Source organism: Chironomus tepperi, unplaced genomic scaffold (assembly GCF_022539635.2).
Source record: "Chironomus tepperi strain 1889 unplaced genomic scaffold, CSIRO-AGI_Ctep_v1 contig_196, whole genome shotgun sequence".
Lineage (NCBI taxonomy): Eukaryota > Metazoa > Arthropoda > Insecta > Diptera > Chironomidae > Chironomus > Chironomus tepperi.
The window spans coordinates 1,042,971-1,062,379 of record NW_027226318.1 but is presented as its reverse complement, the minus strand read 5'-3'; the positions used below and the strand labels follow the sequence as shown (position 1 = coordinate 1,062,379).

Sequence of the window (19,409 nt, the reverse complement as noted above, 5' to 3'; positions counted from 1 at the left end):
AATGTAATGAAGGATCTCTGTATCTCAGGTCTGATTAATTATACAAGTTAATAAAAATTACCATAAATTACATGAACTTATAGATGTGAAAAATTTTTGATGATGGATGTTTGCAGGAATCACACCTGTAAGAAATCTTCAAAGATGGGAAACATAAATGAATTAAGATTGATACGAACTTGTTTTCCACATTGAGTAAGCGACATAAAATTTATTATAGCAACTCCCGAGTGACACTCCGCCTTCCACAATGAGGCTACTTCCATTTAGTGTCACTCGGGATCAAGAGTTAATTCATGATTCATAAAAAAGATTTCTGAATTTTTCTAATATAAAATTATGATTGACTGGCCGTCAATTCCTCCCTCCATACTACCTACTGCTTAAAATGCGTCCCTAAAAATTCAAGGACACCTTAATCATTCTTATCAATCCCATTCTCCTTTAAAATATTGACAGAATTTACAACCACAAGTTCCACCTTCTTTTCTGTTGTATACTTCTGTGCATGCTTTTTATCCTTTCGCTTCCTTCTACAATCAATCAATATTTCGATAAAAATCACAATCATGCTTACACAATTGCCGCCAATCAATGCATAAAATGGAAACTTTAAATCATTTAAGGTCAAAATTTTCAATCCTTCGTCTTCGTCTCCCATCGTCTTCAAGTACCTTAGTTCCGTTGCAAAATAAAAATCATTAATCCATTTCTCAATAAATCCATAGCGATGTATATCCATTAATATTTTATTAATTCGTTTTTTAAACGGAGACTTGGATGGAACCATGTAAGCAAGGAAGTAATCCTTTGGACATTCTTTATCGATGAGGTAAAGGATTTTCTGATGAAAAAATTGAAAATTATCCAGCCAGACAGTACTTTCTCGTGTAACAGTTGCCACTTTATCACCAAATCTAACTAAATCCATCGCATCCATTTGTGTCTCGACAAGCTTCATTTTATTCCGAAGATTTCTAAAGAGTTGTGATGTATCATTCGGAAAGACATCTGTCATAAATCCAGCATATTTTACAAGTATATTATTAATGGAATTATCAAGCTTCTCCAATGTGTCAATATCACGAAAGTACATTGGTCGGACGAAGACTGTTGCCAGGTTTGATTGATATATGGATACAAATATGATCGATACAAGGCATATTGCAGAAACATAAAGTCTCTCATATTGTACACGTGTTAATCGTCTCATTGGTATACTTAGAAATAGCATTATTGTGTCCACAAATATTTGCATACACTGACGTATCCATGATTGACGCGCTAAAAAAGGACTCATATTATAGCTGTTGATATGAAAGTCTACTTTATTCGCATCATTTGAAGGTCGTCTAATTTGATTGTTTATTGAACGTAACAACGTCCAAATGATGGCAATTAGAATGTAGGCGATGAATAATGCGATCCATAAATTGTCGACAAATATCATCATCGGTAGCATTTCTGATGGTATTCGACCTGCTTTCTGAACAACAACACACAATCGATCTGTGTATAGAGGATATGTGAATTCTGCCGCCCTCGTTTCGTAGTCCTACAAATAAATATTAACATAAGGATATGTGTGTTAATGGTGCTGATTTTAAATGTCGGAGGTGTCGTATATTTTGGGCTGAAAATGCATTGTCATAGATTTGATCCTTAAAAGGATGCTTTAAATGTTGCTACTTTTTTGGGCTGAATTAAGGTATTGTGATATTTTTGAGGTTAAGTGATGTGGATGCTTTTTAGGCATAATTGTTAAGGATGCTTTAAAGTCCACCAAAAAATACCCAAAAATTTTGTCACTGCAACGCTCTTTAAAGTCAAGAACCTCATTCACTTCTTGCCAAGAAAAATATCACAGTAACATTTTTCATCCAAGCATATGCAACGCATAAAGTCATAATGAGGGAAAATAAAATATTTTCACATTCAAAAACTTTTTTTAGGGTATAATAACCTTCATGAAAAATGCTGTCAGAGCAATATCTGATTTTCGTTTCTGTAGATTGCCAAGTGCTCCAGATAACGTTCCATTTGGGTATTTGTAACCGAATTTTCCTTTATTAGGTACAGTTATTACTGTTTGCAATTGTGTTGTTTGCCAGTTTGGTGTGTTGGAGATTGTTTTGTAAGAAATAAGAGATATGAGTTAATTAATGATAAATATTAGGCAATAGTCAAAAAATTGACAGGAGATCAATTAATTTTTCAAATCAAAGGAACCGTGCCGAATGGAAGGAAGGCTAATTAAAGCAGTTTGGGACTGGCTGGATCATGGAATAACCCGAATGAGCTAAAATGCTGTCTTTAAGTTAGCTTAATGCTGAACAATTTGGTTCCTTTGTGCTTTTTGATACTTCCAGGTGTAGTAAGGCTTAGACATTTTGAAAAACAATTTTTCAATTGATTGTCTATGCCTTGAGGCACCTTGAGGAGTAGAAAGCATGAAAAATGACCAACTAGGTTCAACATCCATCTTCATACTAACTACTACTAGATAGTCATTCCATTATGTCAATTCCAACTCACTTGATGCATTCATCCTTTGTGTCAGCATTTTAGCAACATCAGCATCAGGTCCACGATAAGTTCTAAAATCCAAATTTTTAAATCCATCTGTTGCTGTCGAAAATGCAGACCAAAACATCTCAATATTCATCGGATATCCATTCAGATCATCCAAGGTCTCTTCTATAAACAGATTTTCCTCATCAAATAACTTTATTTTTCCGAATTTTCCATCATTATTACGGTCAAATGGATTGAAAATGAGAATTTGCTTGTTAATTAAAATGTAAAGCTTTATATTGCCGACCATTTGCCAAGCCTTATAAAATGTTGAATTAATCACTTCCAAATAATTTTCATTTTCCTCTATTGATTCGTGGATAACAAATAGAAATGTGCCAGCGCGATTGAACAGGCAGCCTGTATAATAATCAAGGCCATAAAATGTGCTAAATATAATGTAGCCAGCATAATGGAATTTCCACCATTTGTCAAGCCCGTGTGCGAATTTTTCTAGTACTTGAAAGCTTGTTTTTGTGTTCGGTGCCGCTTGTGGATCAAGTTCTGATTCAAATTCTTCGAGTTGTGGACCTTTGGTTCCTGTCGATCCGTACTTCAGTTGATAGACTCGCTCGCCATATGCTACTTTATTACCCGGATTGCTAAGATAATCTCCACATTCTTTCATCCATTCGCGCTTGCCTTCATCACTTGGAAAACTGTGAACGACAAAAGATTTATTTCCACTTCCACCGAAGATACTTTCAAGCCATTTAATCATCCCTTCAGGCTGCTCATAGTTCTTCAATAAAACAGTTATGGTTGATGTCTTTTGAAAGACTTTTTGGATCTTTCTAGAATTTTCAGCAATAGCAATGTCAATGAATGGCTTTGATTTGATTGAAAATTTCGCATATACGATACATATGCCGAGAATTAAAATGACACAAATCAACGCTTTCATGGCTAAAATAGAACTGCTCAGACATTTATCGAAATTAATTCCCTCTCTGTAGAATGTTGTTGACTGTCAAAATAAAGATCACAATCAGCACTCGATAATAGTCATTCATTAACAAACGGACACATAATATTTACAAATTATGGGATAAGAATGAAAATAAATAACAAAAGTTGTTTACGTCGGACTGGAACTTAATAATAAAACGTGTAATTTTTGTCATTTTTTTCTTCTGGTAAATAGAAAGGAATTCTTGTAAGGAAGGAGAAAAGAAATGGTTCTAGAATGTTATAAGTTCAAGAGACTTGTAGGGATTCTTTCAATATTTTGCTACCTTGTGAAGCTTCTTGTTCCTATTTGTTGTATTACACTTGAAGTTCCTATATTGTATCCTAATCCTACGCTGTTCAGAGATCCAATCACATCTTGTTCCCGTGTACATTAGGCAGTTGAAGGTTCTAAACGTCTGAGAATGCAAAGAATTAAGAATTTCAGGATTCGAACTTACACAAATCGAGTTACTACATCAAATTGTCATCAAGAAGGTTACCGATTACTCAACAGACGCGCCTAACCGTTGATCAAGATATAGGATGACATAACGTTGGGATAGTGCACTAGGATATGCTCCTAGAGTAAGTATGTTTAAGGTTCAAGGGACTCAAACCTTGATAATTCTGTAACTTGTCTAAAAAATTTGAATTGTCCAAATATCTCCCAATTTTCCTATGAATAATGAACATAATGAGTTAATGATCATTCCTTACGCATTCCTGAATGTCATGACCAAAACTCCCACTCACTTAATGATTTAATTTATGTATTCTGTCCTTCCTGATCTACTTACATACTGAGTTAATATCGATTATTCTAAAAAAATCTATTAATCTATGATTATTCCATACATCCATTCTTTTTATAGCTTCTAGAAGGGTTAGTGATTTTCGTGACAAATTACCATCATCAAACTTGATTTTTTTCAATAATGCCAGAAAAAAAACTTCTTCCTGAACATCTATGACTTATTACCGTAATTTGTCATTTAATACCAAAAGGAACTAAAAAATGAGTTACACCATATTTGTCGAAATTATGAACTTGTCTTACCAATGATTCATGCTTTCTGCTAAATCACTTCCACTACTCTGTTTACTTTCAATGTCAATCATTCCTTGCCTTTTGTATCGCATCGAATTTTGTTTATTCATATTTGACAGTTTTTCTTTCGGAAATGAAGACGGTTCGTATGTCTAAAGCTCTACGATTCTTGGGGGATGCTCGATTATTTTCCTTGTCCTTCAATTCTTCTTGAGTGTTTACTTTCTGCATGCCTAACTTTTATAGGCAACTTTATTTTTGTTGGTTGTGGAAAATCCCTTCTAAGAAAAATACTTGTAACGAGCATGACACGTGGCGCTTGTTAATTGCTTATTTGTTCTTAAATTCTAATTATTTTTGAAGTTTATGAACATTTAATAGAGACGTAAATTCCTTGGTTAAATTCTGTGGAAAAGATTCGTTGAAAGTGTTTGTCAATGACTTACACGCTTTTTGTTTAAATGAGAAATAATAGAGAAAGTCACGAATTTCCACGCTGGATGGGGCTGGATGATAAACAATTTTGAGGAATTTAAACAATTGTAATTTCTGCAAACTCTTGTGAAGTATATTAAATTTCATGAATTTATCAAATTGATTTAGTTTTTCGATACGGTTGGTCTTGGGTGTGAATCTGGGCATAGGATCTATCAGTACAAATTATTCATGACAGTCAAGTTGCTGCCAAATTGTATCCAAATTACAATTTTCATTATAACTTGGATATTGCTACTTTGATGCCATGTGGTCGACACCTTACTATCATGAAAAACGTGTGCCGACCGGGAAAATCTCCATCACCACCTAGTCAATGAAAATAGCAATCAAATACGATTATTTCCTCTTTAAACAGAACGAAACCCTTTCATTTCTAATTTTAGATAGGCATCCAAAAATTTAGACATCTTTAAGAGATTTATAGGCTTCAAACTTCTTTGAAAAAGAAACTTTTTTCATTTGAAATAGAATGCTTTGCTATTAACACGATAACTGAGCGTTCTCATTCGATACATGATAGAAGAAATCTCATAGGATGTAAAAAAGGAAGAAACACAAAAATGGAGCAAATAAATTTTCTTTTTTTACTTCCGTTTCGAAATAACATTAAAAAGTTCATGTCATAATTCCAAATTCACGAGCACATTATACGCCTTCTGGAAGGAAAAAGTGAGAGGTTTTATGAAAGAAATGAAATGGTTCCTTATATTCAGCACAATTTGTTTAAAAAGCTTCCCGAGTGACAAAAATGAAGCTTAAAGAAGAGAAAAAAGTTTTTCGGTTGAATTCTCACGATTGGTGTTGATACGGAGAAAATGTCAAGGTCATTCGATGCTCTTGAGGAAGAGAAATAGCGGAAGTAACATCCAGTTGGGTTATATTCAGTATTTTTGCATTTTTGGAGGTTTCTTCTAAAGAAAAGTCTTGAAAATTCACAAAAATTGGCATTTTCAGACCAAAATGAGCCAGTTAACCTCAAAAAGCCTCCAAATGCGCCACATGCTCCACCATCATATCCAAAAACATCCCAACTTTCCACATAAGTCTTTCATTTCATTTTCAATACAATTCTTTATGAAATATGTGCACTCGCCTTCATCATATTTCGTTCCACTCTCATTGTTGTGTACAGAAAAGTGGAAAGATGAATGTCGAACAAAAGCAAGTACAAAACTTTTAACATAGAAAGTTCCATTTTTTTCCTCAACATTGTTCAATAAATTTTTCACGCACTGGGTATTTCTTCTTTTTGTGGCTTCCAGCAATCCATTGTGTACTTTTCTTCACATGTAATTCTATTATTAAGCTCTTTTTTACTCAGTTACAATCCAAAGTTCCGTGAGTAATGAATAGACATGAAAGAACATATTCGATGGATTCATTTCGCTTCATCATTTCGTTATCTTTTATCTTCTGTTCATGTTGTATCTCCTTTTTGATGAGGAAATTGCTTCCTTCATCATCATTGCCATTTAGAGCATCAATGATTTGATCTAGAAACCATTCGTGTTGCAATTGTTAATTAAATATGTTGTGCCAATTTTTTTTTTTGAGAAGTTTTCAATATCAGAATGAATCATGAGGGAGTTATGTGAGGCACAGATGCAAAATGTATAGAATAGCTAGCTTATTGCTAATTTTCGAAATGTATGGTCAACAAATATCAGTTAACTTAAGCATTTTAACCTTAAATTTTAGCTTATTTTCATGTTTATTGAACATTTTAAGAAGTACAAACTATAAATTGGAAGTGAGCAAAGCTGCTTTCATTTAATTTAATCATAAATTTACTTTAAAAAGTTCAAAAAAGACGAATTTCAAATATTTTTTATTTTCGAAATTTATGTTCGAAAGATGTTTGTTTACAGTTGCACTTGAACATTTTGTCATACAATTTTGACTTCATTTCTTGGTTTTCAAGCCATTGAAGCAGTGCTAAGCATGCTATAAAAGTGAGCAATGCATGTTCTCAATAGTTTGATTTAAATTGTTCAAAAAAGCAAATTTATGATTTCAAAATTCAACCAAATCTTCAAAAAGCATGGAAAATTTTTATTACTTCTAGTTCCTCACTTAAGATTGCATCTTCAATTCATTGTCATCATCATGTACATAAATTTACAAAGTATATTCAACCCACTTACATTAACCCCACAACATAATATTTTAATTCAATTACCATTCTGTCAATAATTGACATTTTTCATCTGAATTCTAAAAATACTTGAATAACATCTATCTACATGATAAATCGAAGTGTCTGCGGAATAATAAACCACAGAGATTCATATTTCGCAGTGAGCAGCACAAAAAATATGAGGAAAATTTACAAAATCCCATCAACTGAAAAGTTTTAATCCATTTCGTGATATTTTGTAAAGTTTTCTATTTCCCTTGAATAAATTTCCGTATGAAATACCCTGGTAGCAAGAGCTTCAAATTTCAATATTTTCCATTTTATAAAATTTACTCATCCGAAATATTAAATAGATGGATGGGAACCTGTTGCTGTATACAAATGACAATAAATCTATGACAACCACTTCGAGACAATACATAACATCCTCTCATTTGAGAGGTTCAATGTCCTTATGTCGTCTATTTCTGCCAATTAATTGATTTATCATTAAAATATCTTCCAAGAAAATAATTTTCAAGGAACGAAGTGTGGGAAAAACTTAATTAAAAACCAACACGATTTTCTCGCACAAATCATTCTTAAAAAAAAGGAATCGTCAACAATGATCAGCAAACATTTTCTCGTCAATGCTGATAAAAATGAGCCACAGGGGACATCTTTACTATCAATGAGGTCCTTTCTTGGAAAAAAGGGTTGCGTCATGCCGCTGATTGAATCATATTTCATGTCTATCCATTTGTGGTTGCTGCTTATCTTGCCTGCCTATGAATCTTATTAGAGAATTATGTAATTTTATACTTTATATGCAAATCTTTATAAAAGGTTAAGTATTTTTGAAAGAAAAAAGGTCTTGCTTTTCAATCTGATGCTGTAGTACTTGTTAATCAAGAAGTAAATGTTGAATATATACAGCCTTAAAGATGTAGAAGAAAATTGAAAAATAATTTAAAGAAAATTCAGTAACGGTAATTTTAAATTTAAATTTTTCAAGATGAAGCCAACTTCAAGTTGTAAAAAAAAATCAAATTTTCTCAAAGTGAAGTTTAAAAAATTTAAAATAAAATAATAACGGTCATTTTGAAATTTAAAGTACTTTTGATGAAGCTAACTTCATGTTGTAAAAATTTCAAATTTTACAAAACTGTTAAAACAAGAAAATTCAAAAATTATGAACATTAATCTTCATAAAGCTTGAATAAGACGGAAATATCATGTTACTTGTCCTTTCCTAGCCTTGACCATCCCATAAATATTTTCCTATTATTATTTCATTTCGAACTTCCCCGACTCCCATATTTACTATATCATAATTTTGATGAAATCACTCGGTACACGGAAAAGGACACGTACTCATGATTTCCTGTATACATCCAGTCAATGTTTATGTTTTTTAAAGACATTCTTCCACTACCTTCTCGTCTCTTTTGTGATACTTGGCGTCATGTGAAGTTCAACAAACTCTTTGAATGAAAATAACAAAATAAAGTTTTATTTTTCTTTTCATTCTTATCACAGTGAGCTTTTGTAAAGGAAGTGAAAAAGTAAAAATTTCAAAATAATTATAATCTTACGTTTTGACATAAAAGGATTCTTATTTTTATCGCAATTGCATGTTGTTGTTAATGTTAAGATTTAAAGCTTATTTATTGGAGTTGTTAAGTATATTTTTGGAATATTCACAGAACATTTTAATGGAAATCTATTATGTGGAAATAAGAAAGCTTATGCGATTTTTCTGAAAATTAAAAAGAAATTTAATTAATTTTTTGGTTTGGAAAATTCAGAAATTTTAGGGATTAAAATCAAATTTAATGTATGATGACAATGTGGTGTAAGCACACGCACATGGCAATTGGAATGATCCAGAACCAAGCTATCGTCATATCGGTGGTTATGTCACATATCGATTGAGACATAACGACTGCATTTTACTCTTCTTCTAGCTTGTTCCCTTACTAACTTAAAGACTTTTCTAGCCGTACATATCAATTGTGATTCATTATCTCCCTTATATGACGTCTGAATTAGGCTTTGTTGCTGGCAACTGCTTGCCAATCTCAAATGCGATATTTATTCTACCAACAGCCTCTTATCATGACTTGTCAGGTCGCTCTAGAGATTTTTTAACAATCTACAACAGTCAGACTTATAGGCCTTATTTACCGGAACATCTCCAGTTCTTCTTATAAGATGTCTAGTCCATCAAACCCAATTCACTCTAATTAGTTTTGACAGCTTCATCCCTTAGTCAAACATGTAAATATCTCACAACACACCTAAAGCTATCAAACGACACTACTCAAGGTCAACATCCTGAAGAGTCAGGTTGCATACCTAAAGTAACATTTAAAGTTATTGACAAAAGCTTTTAAAAGATTTTTCTGGAAATTATTCAAATAAAATACCAAAAAATTCAATTTTTTATTGCTCTTTGCTTATTCAAATAGAAAAAGTAAACGACGTGAAATTTGATCAAATTGTGGATGTACATCAACGTTCAATGAAGAATCAAATCACATCCCTTCATCTTTCCTTCCTAGAACGCTTTTAAAGGAAAAATATTCTAAGCTTAAATTAAATTTTCCATCATCTTTTGATACCTTTTTTGTACCTAAAGGGATGTACCTCAAACACAATTGATTATGACATCACCAACTCGTGTCACTCTATTAAGTTCTTACTTTAAAAAGTCAAAGTACTTCATATTTTATGGCAAAGTTGAAACATGAACAAATTTTTTTTTTAATAAAATTTCACATTTTCTCATTTCATTAAACTTTCCTCAAAGACATAGAGCATTCTTAGACAATGAAACTCACTCCTTTTTGAGTCGATGATATAGAAAAGGGAGATGCTTTAAAAGTTTAAATTATTGCGATTCTTTTCCGTCTGTTATCGTTTACGGATTTCTTTATTTGAACCCTCTTCAAAAATTACTTACGAATTGTTGCAAGTTTCTATTGTTTATCGTGAAATCTCAACGGGTAAGGAAGGTTTTGAGGATTGTTTTGGAAGGAATGTACTTTATTTGGGGTTATATGTAAAATGATGTCCATCATGTTATGTTTGAGGAGAGTGGAATCTTGGGTGTCAAGTCATATATAGTCGAATGTGCCAGTGGGAGAGCACTGCCTTTATACTCAAGTAGATAGGCAACAAACCGGAAGTCTGAATTAGCTGACGTGAGTTCAATTCCCACCACCGTCCGATCTCTATCATTCAATATATAGAACATTATTGGTCCATTCCTGAATCCAAAAATCTCTTTCTGAGCACCAAAATTTCAATAAACTGTTCCTCACAGCTGTAATCTGACCGGAAACGTGTCACAAAGTTGAAAATCAGGAATTATCACCATGAAATGTCAACTGCTATTTAGAACATTCCCAAATTCATTAGACAGCATTTTATCAGTTCCAGTATCAAGCTAAACATAAACATCTACGGACGAAGTAGAAAATAGCAAGATTTCATAATAGATTGAATATTTTAAGCTTTGAAGATTGCTGTAGGAGGGTAATAGTAAATATCTTGTGCGGTTTGGAGAAGATAGTTGTGGCTTCTTAGTGTTCATTAGCAACTGTGTAGTCAAGATTGTGGTTTGAGCTTTAAACTTCTGTAAATAACAACTCATTTACTTGGAGAGCTTTCATTGTCAGCTTGGGATTGGCTTCATTGACTGGGTTAGTGATATTTGACCTTCAAGGATATTTTGATCAGTTTGACATAACTTTTGAGGTTTTTTGAGTATGATGAATGCAAAATTTGAACCTTAGTCTAGGTCAGATTCTCGGGTATGCTTTGGGATGTCAGGAAAACCATACATGAGGAATCGACCCATCAAAATATTCATTAATTCCTTTAAACTCTCTACCTTCCATCAAAAATTCAGCAATTACCCTAGCCAATGAGCCATGCACATATTCAACATGAATATGTCCACAAAAACTGTCAACTCACAGTCGAATGCATCATTAATTCACAATGGGTATTCAATGTCATGTAAACATATTTATGCTGCACGCAACTTTTGCAACAAATAATTGAAAAAGTTTCAGGACCTTCAAGTGTCTTCACAAATCCAGCTAAGTAAGATTCTCACAAGTTGACAGGGAATTTTCTCTTGCCATCAATAAGATAAGACACGATGCATATGATTCAAATAATCAATTTGATATGTTAATACATGCTCGAGAGCCTTGTGCCTTTGTACGTTCACAGCAACCCATTGAGGTCATTGTATTGAATTTTATAAGACTTATCAAAGAGTAAAATTTAGCGCTTCTTTGTTCCTTCTTGATTCCTCAAAGATTAAACATTATATTCAGTATTAAGCATGCATGCTTTACCACAAATCGTCAATTAATCTTCTATTAGACAAAATATTCATTAAGATCATTAATTTATGCTTCATGCCGAAATCGTGTATTTTATGATATTAATGGATTTTATCCAGAAAGGTCAACATTCTTAAGAATTTTCATCCACTGAGAGTTTCTACTTGAAGACAATTTTGCATATGCATATGCATAAGTAAGTATGGTTGCAGTAGATTGTGACATAATTTAATGCATATATTTCAAAATGGGAAAATGCAAATTATGTTGTGGATACCATGTATATGCTGATATTGGTATAATGGAAGTTAAGGATGAAACAAGTAAACTTTGTAAAAATTAAGATTGAAAGGTTTATTAAAAGTTCTGGAAGCTACTGATCTTAATTAAAGGATGATATGGTTTAAAGATGAAGTTGGTCGGTAATGCTCATGGATTATAGCTTTGGTATCTGAAATCGAGTGTGAATGGACTGCGATCTTGGGTTCAAAACTCAACAGGGGCAACTTGTAGCTGTTTTGAAGCTTATCTACTGAAAAAGCAGCTTGCAGTCTCTTAATAGGCTTTATAGTCAATAAGTAATATCTTCGGGAAGCTCTAGATCCTAGCTGATCATACTTAATACAGCAATATCAATAACAAAATGAGACACTCCCAAGTCAGCAACTTAAACAATTGAAAGGCATCAAATTCCTCCTATAGTTCAAGCAAAGTTCCAAAAACCAAACACATTAAGTATTCAATAAAAAAAACTTCTGGATATAAATTTAATAGCCAATGATGTTAACATCACTTCCTCCCCATGTCGGTGGCTTATTGTCGACTAGATAATATTGCATCACGTCTCGTTGTGAAACAGCATGAAACAACATTGAACTTCCGAAGCGTTTTGCATGCAATGTCAAATATTCTTTTTTTACCATAGAATGGATGGAACGTTATGTTTGATACCATTTACATTACAGTAGAAACTTTTTCATCGGTAACAAAAAAAAATGTTCAAAAACTTATTTTCAAGGAAGAAAGTTGCATAAGTAAAAGTACTGTGCTATAGAGCATGTGAAAAAAGGAAGCAAATCGCGACAGATTCTTGCCTTGAAGTTATGCAATTTAAAAAGATGAATCTTCTATTTTTTTACGGCAGTTATGGATAATACATGATAGATGTCAAGGTCAGACAAGCGATTATTCAACTTGAGAGAATTCCTTGATTGTAGCATATACCATAAAATTAAGGAAGCTTCATCGTCTATTATTTCCACTATGTTTAATGCAATTTAATGTCAAGTAGTAGACTGACTCATCACGTGTATGAAACAATTTCCAATCAAGCACAAAATGATTGTATCATAGTATGACTTTATGATGATCCTTTACTCCTTTTATGTCGAGTTCATACAATTTAAATTATCATAATTTTTTATGATTGAGTTCAAGGCTCTTGACATTCATTCCACACTTATATTTTCTTATATTCTCTTTTCTTATTCTTCAAATGTTGCAGACTCAGTCAGAAAATACTACCTTGAGGTTATTTATAGATGCTGGAGGTGTACTTGAATTTTATTGGGTTCAATTTCAATTTTTGTTTGATTTTTTAAATTTTTAAGGCATTTAAAGGGGGTTTTTTGATGCTGTATGTCTTAATTTCTACTGGTAATGTCGTTCTAAGACATTAAAGTCTCAATGCTGAATGTTGAAACCTTACATTAGCATTTGGTATTGGTGATGGCAAATTGCAATCATCTTCAGACACCAACTAAGAGATGTCATGGCAAGTAAGTAAGTATGTAATTAGTGTTTTTATAAAGGAACATACTCCAGGTATGAGTTTTCTTCAAAGCTTCACAAATGACCCTATATTGATGCACTGATGATTTCTTAGTAACGTTGCTGCATCTGTCTTGGTTTCGACGAATTTTGGAGTCCGAGGACGAGATAAGGACGAGAATTCAAGACTTTTAGGGTTATTAGTGGACATTCTCGTACGTTGTGACACCAATTTGATACGGCCTAATCAGCAATAGTGCACTACTTCATCAGTTTGTCCCTGACAAACAAAGCATTCCGCATTAATCCCATCTTAAAACTCTGAACCCCAAAATAATCCCCAAAAAATTCACATCCATCATATCATTCACTTTTACTATCACTATCAAATATCAAACAGATGTAATGATAATAATCATGACTAGATTCTCAAACTTTATGCATTTGCTAATACATGTTCAAAACAGCATGTGAATCTATTCCATCAATAATGTCTAGCGTTGTCTCATAAAATTTATTTCCAGTAATAGAATCATATGCGGTGCAGTAAGATGAGAATTGGCAAATAAAATTAAAAGTCATAAATCATGATGATGAATGAATAAAAAATTGATTCTCATTTTTTATGCTGGCAATGGATATTGTTATCCAGGGAGAAGTAAACATTTTAGGATGCTGTTTTGGAATGGAACATGCTTGATTGTTGACTGTCTGAAGATTGTTTGGTCAGATAAGTTGAAGTCTTCAGGACATGGAGCTGTCAAGTAGATGATATGAATCAAATGAAGTCCATCGTCAGTCACTGTTTAGGTGCTGTCTAGGAGCTGTTCACCTGATGGCCAGGTCGACAACATCATTGCGTACCAATTGGGTTGTTTTCAAGTTATTTAATCAGTTTGAACACTAAGCAGCAACTTTTTGGGATTCGTACCTTTCCCTACACTTAAAAACTTCACCATCCAACCATATGGCACTTAAAACCATAAACAAGCACTTCCACATTATTAAATTCAAACAAAGTTACAAATAAATAAATATATGCTATACTCCATATCTGGGATGCAGCACAAACAATCACAAAACTACAAAGTCAAAGCTCGAGCACTTAAAATCACATCCCTTGATCTTTGCTTTTTTTATCACTTCCCGAAAAAAGAAAAAAATACAAAATAAAAATTCACTATCAACTATCGCATCGCAGTGAGTGCTTTTTCCACCAACAGTTGCCATAAATCATGATGAAAATGCAAACAGTTGGAAATACAGCATTTATTCTCTCGTAACATTGAAAAAAGAAGGAAGTTGGAAATTATTTTCGCGCGATAATTTTTCATTCACTCCTTTTTGGTCCTTCCGTAGATGATTCCGCAGCAGAATTTGAATGGAATTAAAGAATTCGTTGCATCATTAATGAACAGGACATCCTGTTATCTAAAAATTATCATAATTTCATGTTTTTTTTGTTGTAGTACACTTGAAAAAATATTTTTTTTTCCTTTTTTGCAGCTATGCTATGCAATGGAAATCCCAGCATCATTATGTGACGCAAATGAAACTATGTTGCCCAGGAATTGCTACAACTAGGCCAGTTGTAATGAATTGAAAGCTTTGTGGTGTTATTATGGGATTGTATAGGATCAAGTGTTCTATATCCAGTGAATGCTTCCAATTAATATTGTAGAACATACTTCAGTTTACTTTGTTCAGCGGAAAATTGTGATTTTGTTTAAAAACGTGAACGTTTGTTATTATTAGTGTGCCTTGAACTCTCTCTCTATCTGTCTTCCTTTCGTTTGATGACGTTATGGAATTGGATGAATTTTGATGGAACCTGGGAATGATGCAATAATCTTCAGTTTTCATAACAACTGAGATTGAATTTTTTGGATTCATGAACAATTTGGAGTGGGGATTATTCAGTTATTACGTCTATCATGGGAAGGTGAGATATGATCATCAAATCTAAACAACAAGGACTTCGATGCAGACGAAGAGCTTTAATAAACTGCAATTACCAAGCTGTTGCACAGGCAGCCAAAATGCAGTTTTTCAATGACATCATTTATAAACTCCCCCATCAGCGAAATATCTTTTAAATTTTTTTCGTGAATTAAAGGTTAAATTGCAATATCATATAATGCAGTTTTTCAATGACATCATTTATAAACTCCCCCATCAGCGAAATATCTTTTAAATTTTTTTCGTGAATTAAAGGTTAAATTGCAATATCATATCGAAGTGAGCGATGCAAATTGGTTCAATATATTTAAGATTATCATAATGTAGAACTGTATTGTACTACATACTCGAAATGAAATGGCAATTTGCCATATGAAATCGAAACTGGAATAAATGGAATATTAAATGAGAGAATTTTAAATAAATGATTAAAAATTGATTTTTGGTGCTGCATATGCATTGTTTGTGGATAAATGGAACTTGGAGTTACAAATTCAAATTTAGTACTACTTAAAGCGCTGTAAAGAAAAAAATCTGACATCCGAAATCAGTAAATTCTCATTCATGTTCCACAAAAAGTGACCTAAAAATCTGATTCCTTAGCTTTTATGGCATCAACTTCGACACATTTGGGAACATCCAACTTTTTCCAACTAATCCATCTTCAACTGTCTCTTAAAGTAAATGATTCCATTTTATTTGTTACGATTAATAAGAATCGAGATCCAATAAAAAAGAATTCTTACTTCTGGGCATTTAAAGTTAGTTCTTCCACGTAAAAAAAAAACATCTCTGACAAACTTGTCCATAACTTTTTTCATCAATCTCTCCTCAACTTTTCGCTCGCATGAGTCATTAATTTTTATTCTTTTGAACACGAAACTTCGATTGAAAAAGTCTGTGAAGCGGCAACATGAAGCTTCCTTCAAAGGTCATGAACGTAGTAACAGTCTGATGTTGTTACAAAATTTTGAGTTCAAATATGGATGAATATATCGAGTTTCTTTTGTCTTGATGTTTCCGCTTTCTTTTTTCCTTCCTTTATTGTTAGTGGGGATGTTGATTAATGATGTCTTTAGATTTGGATAGCCTCAATAGGCATCACTGGATATGTTGAAAGAATGACTATCATGCAGTTTTGATGAGACAGTCAATTATGATACCCGAACAGCATAAGGCGTTTGCTATGGCACATAAACGCCGCTGATTTAATGATTCGACGCGAAGTTGCCAGACGTCATCGCCAATGGCTGATTTTGGCCCATTTTTACATCCTTATTGTGAAACTTGATATAATAGATTATGCCATGATAGCCGGATATGCCATAAAAGTATTCACATAACGTAAGTAAATCAATCAATCAAAGGACGCTATTTACAGACAACCCCAAATCGGTTCATTTGTTCCTATTGTTTTTAGACGGAACTTTATTGTATTTCTTTAATGAATATAATTGAGAATTAATGAATATTGAGCATTCTTATTATTTCCACCAACAATCGACGCTTAAAGGTAAATGCCTTCAATATTCATCGATTAATCAATACTTCTTACATCAAAATTCCATTTCGCAATAATCAGCTATACTTTTATCTATTCTATAGCTTCAAACAGACACTAAAACAAATAGATTGCATAAAAAGGAACGAAAACTTTCATCATTTATCAAAAAAGATACAGTGACATCAAGTAAAACCATAAAATATTGTCATATCAACATAAAAGAACATAAAGTTGATAACTTAAAAGTATATAAGCTATCCACAAAGTGTCAAAAGTCACAACAACTGCTCTTTCTTTCGTTTTCATCAGCATCATCAAATGTTTACTGCAGAATCATCATCACTATTATCATTAAATGAGCTGAAACTGAGTTTGCCATGTGATGTTCTCATCTGTTTGACTAGAAGAAATGTAAAGAACTCTGCGACAGACATGAAGCTTAAAAAATTTGAATTGGATTCTTTAAATGACTGTTTCGTTAGTAAACAAATTGCTGTTAAGTTTTCTTATGCACAATGGGTTATTGAGAACTTTTTAAGAGGAGATGAATGTTTTTATGTATTTGATAGCTTTAAAGCTGTTTGGTGCAAACTTAATGATTCAAGTTATGACATCATAGCTCTTGTAAGGTTGTTACTATCCTCAGAATCACATCCCGCACAGCCCTTCCTTCTCTTTCCTTTGAATACGCTTCTAGAGAACATAGACAGCCGCAAGACTGAATTATGTCACACAGAATGTCACAAAAATGGCAAAGAAGCCATAATTTCTATTAAACATGTCACAGCACTCTAGATCTTAAACAATAGGCATCATAAATAAATTAGCCATATCGTTCAAAATAAATCACAGCCTATATCCAATATAGGCACCCTTCCTACCCCAATACATCAAAATTCAACTCATAAAACAGTAATTCCTTTCCCATTACCTTGAAAAATTGGGCATATTACATTCGGTATTGAGTAATGTGCCAAATACTCAACAGCCACTCAGCATGCTTTTGTTGAAAAATGTCTTTCAGGTGCGAAGAGCTCTTCATAAATGGAGCAGAATCAAGAAATTGCTGTTCACATATTTTCCTTTATGTTGCATCAGATGTGATCAACTTTTCATGCATAACACTTAAAGAATGAAAGAGGTTTACTTTTTATGGATTAAAAACTAAAGAAACTTGCGAGATTCCTTACAGCATCTGATGCTAATTTTTATGTCATATTCTTGTGCTTTTTTACAATTTTTTGTTCATTTATCAACGTAAATATTTTTGGGTATTAAAGAGCTTTTCACATTTGGTACACTTTCGAGTATTTAAGCTTTCACAAAAATGAAGACCCAAAGGAGGCACACTCATATATCAAACTCAAATAATTAATCAAATGTTCATTCCTGCATTCATATATCCATAAAAAAATATCTCATAAATTTATTTTTTTGACAATTTTATAAGCCTTAAAAAGTAGGTTAGAATAGATGGAATTCCCATACAAGAATTTTAAATATTTCGCATATGTACATGAACATGTATGTACGTAAGTATCACAAACACGTGTCATGTCATTTCTCATTTTACATTTACAACCGAAAAGAAAAAGTTTAATTTTGATGCCTTAAGATGAACATGATGTGAAAGGATCAAAATTTAATACTGTAAAGCTCATCTGGGGACGATTTTTGATGGTTGTTTATGGATCCTTGGGAATTTCATTATGTCCAACTTGAGGATTTGAATTTTCATTGGATGTGTCCCATAAGGTCGTTTACTTTTGAATTTATCCATTATTTATGGATTCTGGAGTCAAGTGCGTACCCGAACATGCTGCGGCAGGTTGAATACCGAATACAGTCCATGAGACAGCCGTCTATCAACTCTGTCCATTAGAATAGGCTGCAATTAGTTGCCGTTGACTTCCGAAGTCGAAAAATGTCCTAAGACAGCTGATTGCCAACTCTACCTATTTGAACAGGCAGCAATTAATTGTCTTTAAGTCTAGTTTCAAACTTGAGGTTTTATGGCAGGTTACACAAGTATCAAGCTTATAACCAGACAAACGGTCAACTTCCCACAGCCTGTCCAACTAGAGATAGTCCCTGAAAAGTTCTAGAAGTTATGCTGCAAACTCACAGACTCAATGCCAGCACCCTGCAAATACAGCAGAAAAATATCAATTCTCAACTATAATTTTGCCATCAGCAACTAATTATCTTCCATAAGCATGCTTACCTTAATATTAATGCATAAATTTTCCTCGCTGTTGCTGTAACGTCTAACTATTAGCATAAAAGAAGCAAATTGGCAACATCGCGGTGTAGTTATTCTCCCATAAAAAAAGCTTCAACTCTTATCTACACGACCTATATGAAGTCTATTGTGAATGTCATGCTTTCGCGAGTAACTGGAAAATAAAAATGCAAATTTTATTGCCGTGCATTATCACGAAGGCGTTAAGAAAATGGAAAATAATTTAATATGGAGCAGATAAGCTTTTTATGGAAGTAATTTTACTGTATGAGAAATTCTCGATTCAATCGTAAAAATATTTTTTGATTAAATTCTGAAAGTTTTCTTCCTTTTCTATTTATTCGTAGCAGCGTAGCTGTATATTTTATTGATTTACACCTTACATG

The 19,409-nt window shown here is 32.9% G+C and overlaps 1 protein-coding gene across 1 annotated transcript; it reads right to left on the bottom strand.

The window, feature by feature from the left end:
- Positions 1 to 415: 415 nt before the first annotated feature.
- Positions 416 to 3,478, bottom strand: LOC139089977 (uncharacterized). The gene is made up of 3 exons (XM_070639643.1): positions 2,536 to 3,478; positions 1,964 to 2,085; positions 416 to 1,555 (listed from the first exon to the last, which is right to left on the bottom strand). The coding sequence occupies exons 1-3, from the start codon at positions 3,476 to 3,478 to the stop codon at positions 416 to 418; spliced, it is 2,205 nt and encodes a 734-aa protein (XP_070495744.1).
- Positions 3,479 to 19,409: the final 15,931 nt, after the last annotated feature.

Coding starts and splice junctions, on each gene's coding strand:
- LOC139089977 (XM_070639643.1), bottom strand. CDS start 3,478: ATGAAAGCGTTGATTTGTGTCATTTTAATTCTCGGCATATGTATCGTA. Junction 2,086..2,535: donor ACAAAGGATGAATGCATCAA/GTGAGTTGGAAT, acceptor AATTGCAAACAG/TAATAACTGTACCTAATAAA. Junction 1,556..1,963: donor TGACAGCATTTTTCATGAAG/GTTATTATACCC, acceptor ATTTATTTGTAG/GACTACGAAACGAGGGCGGC.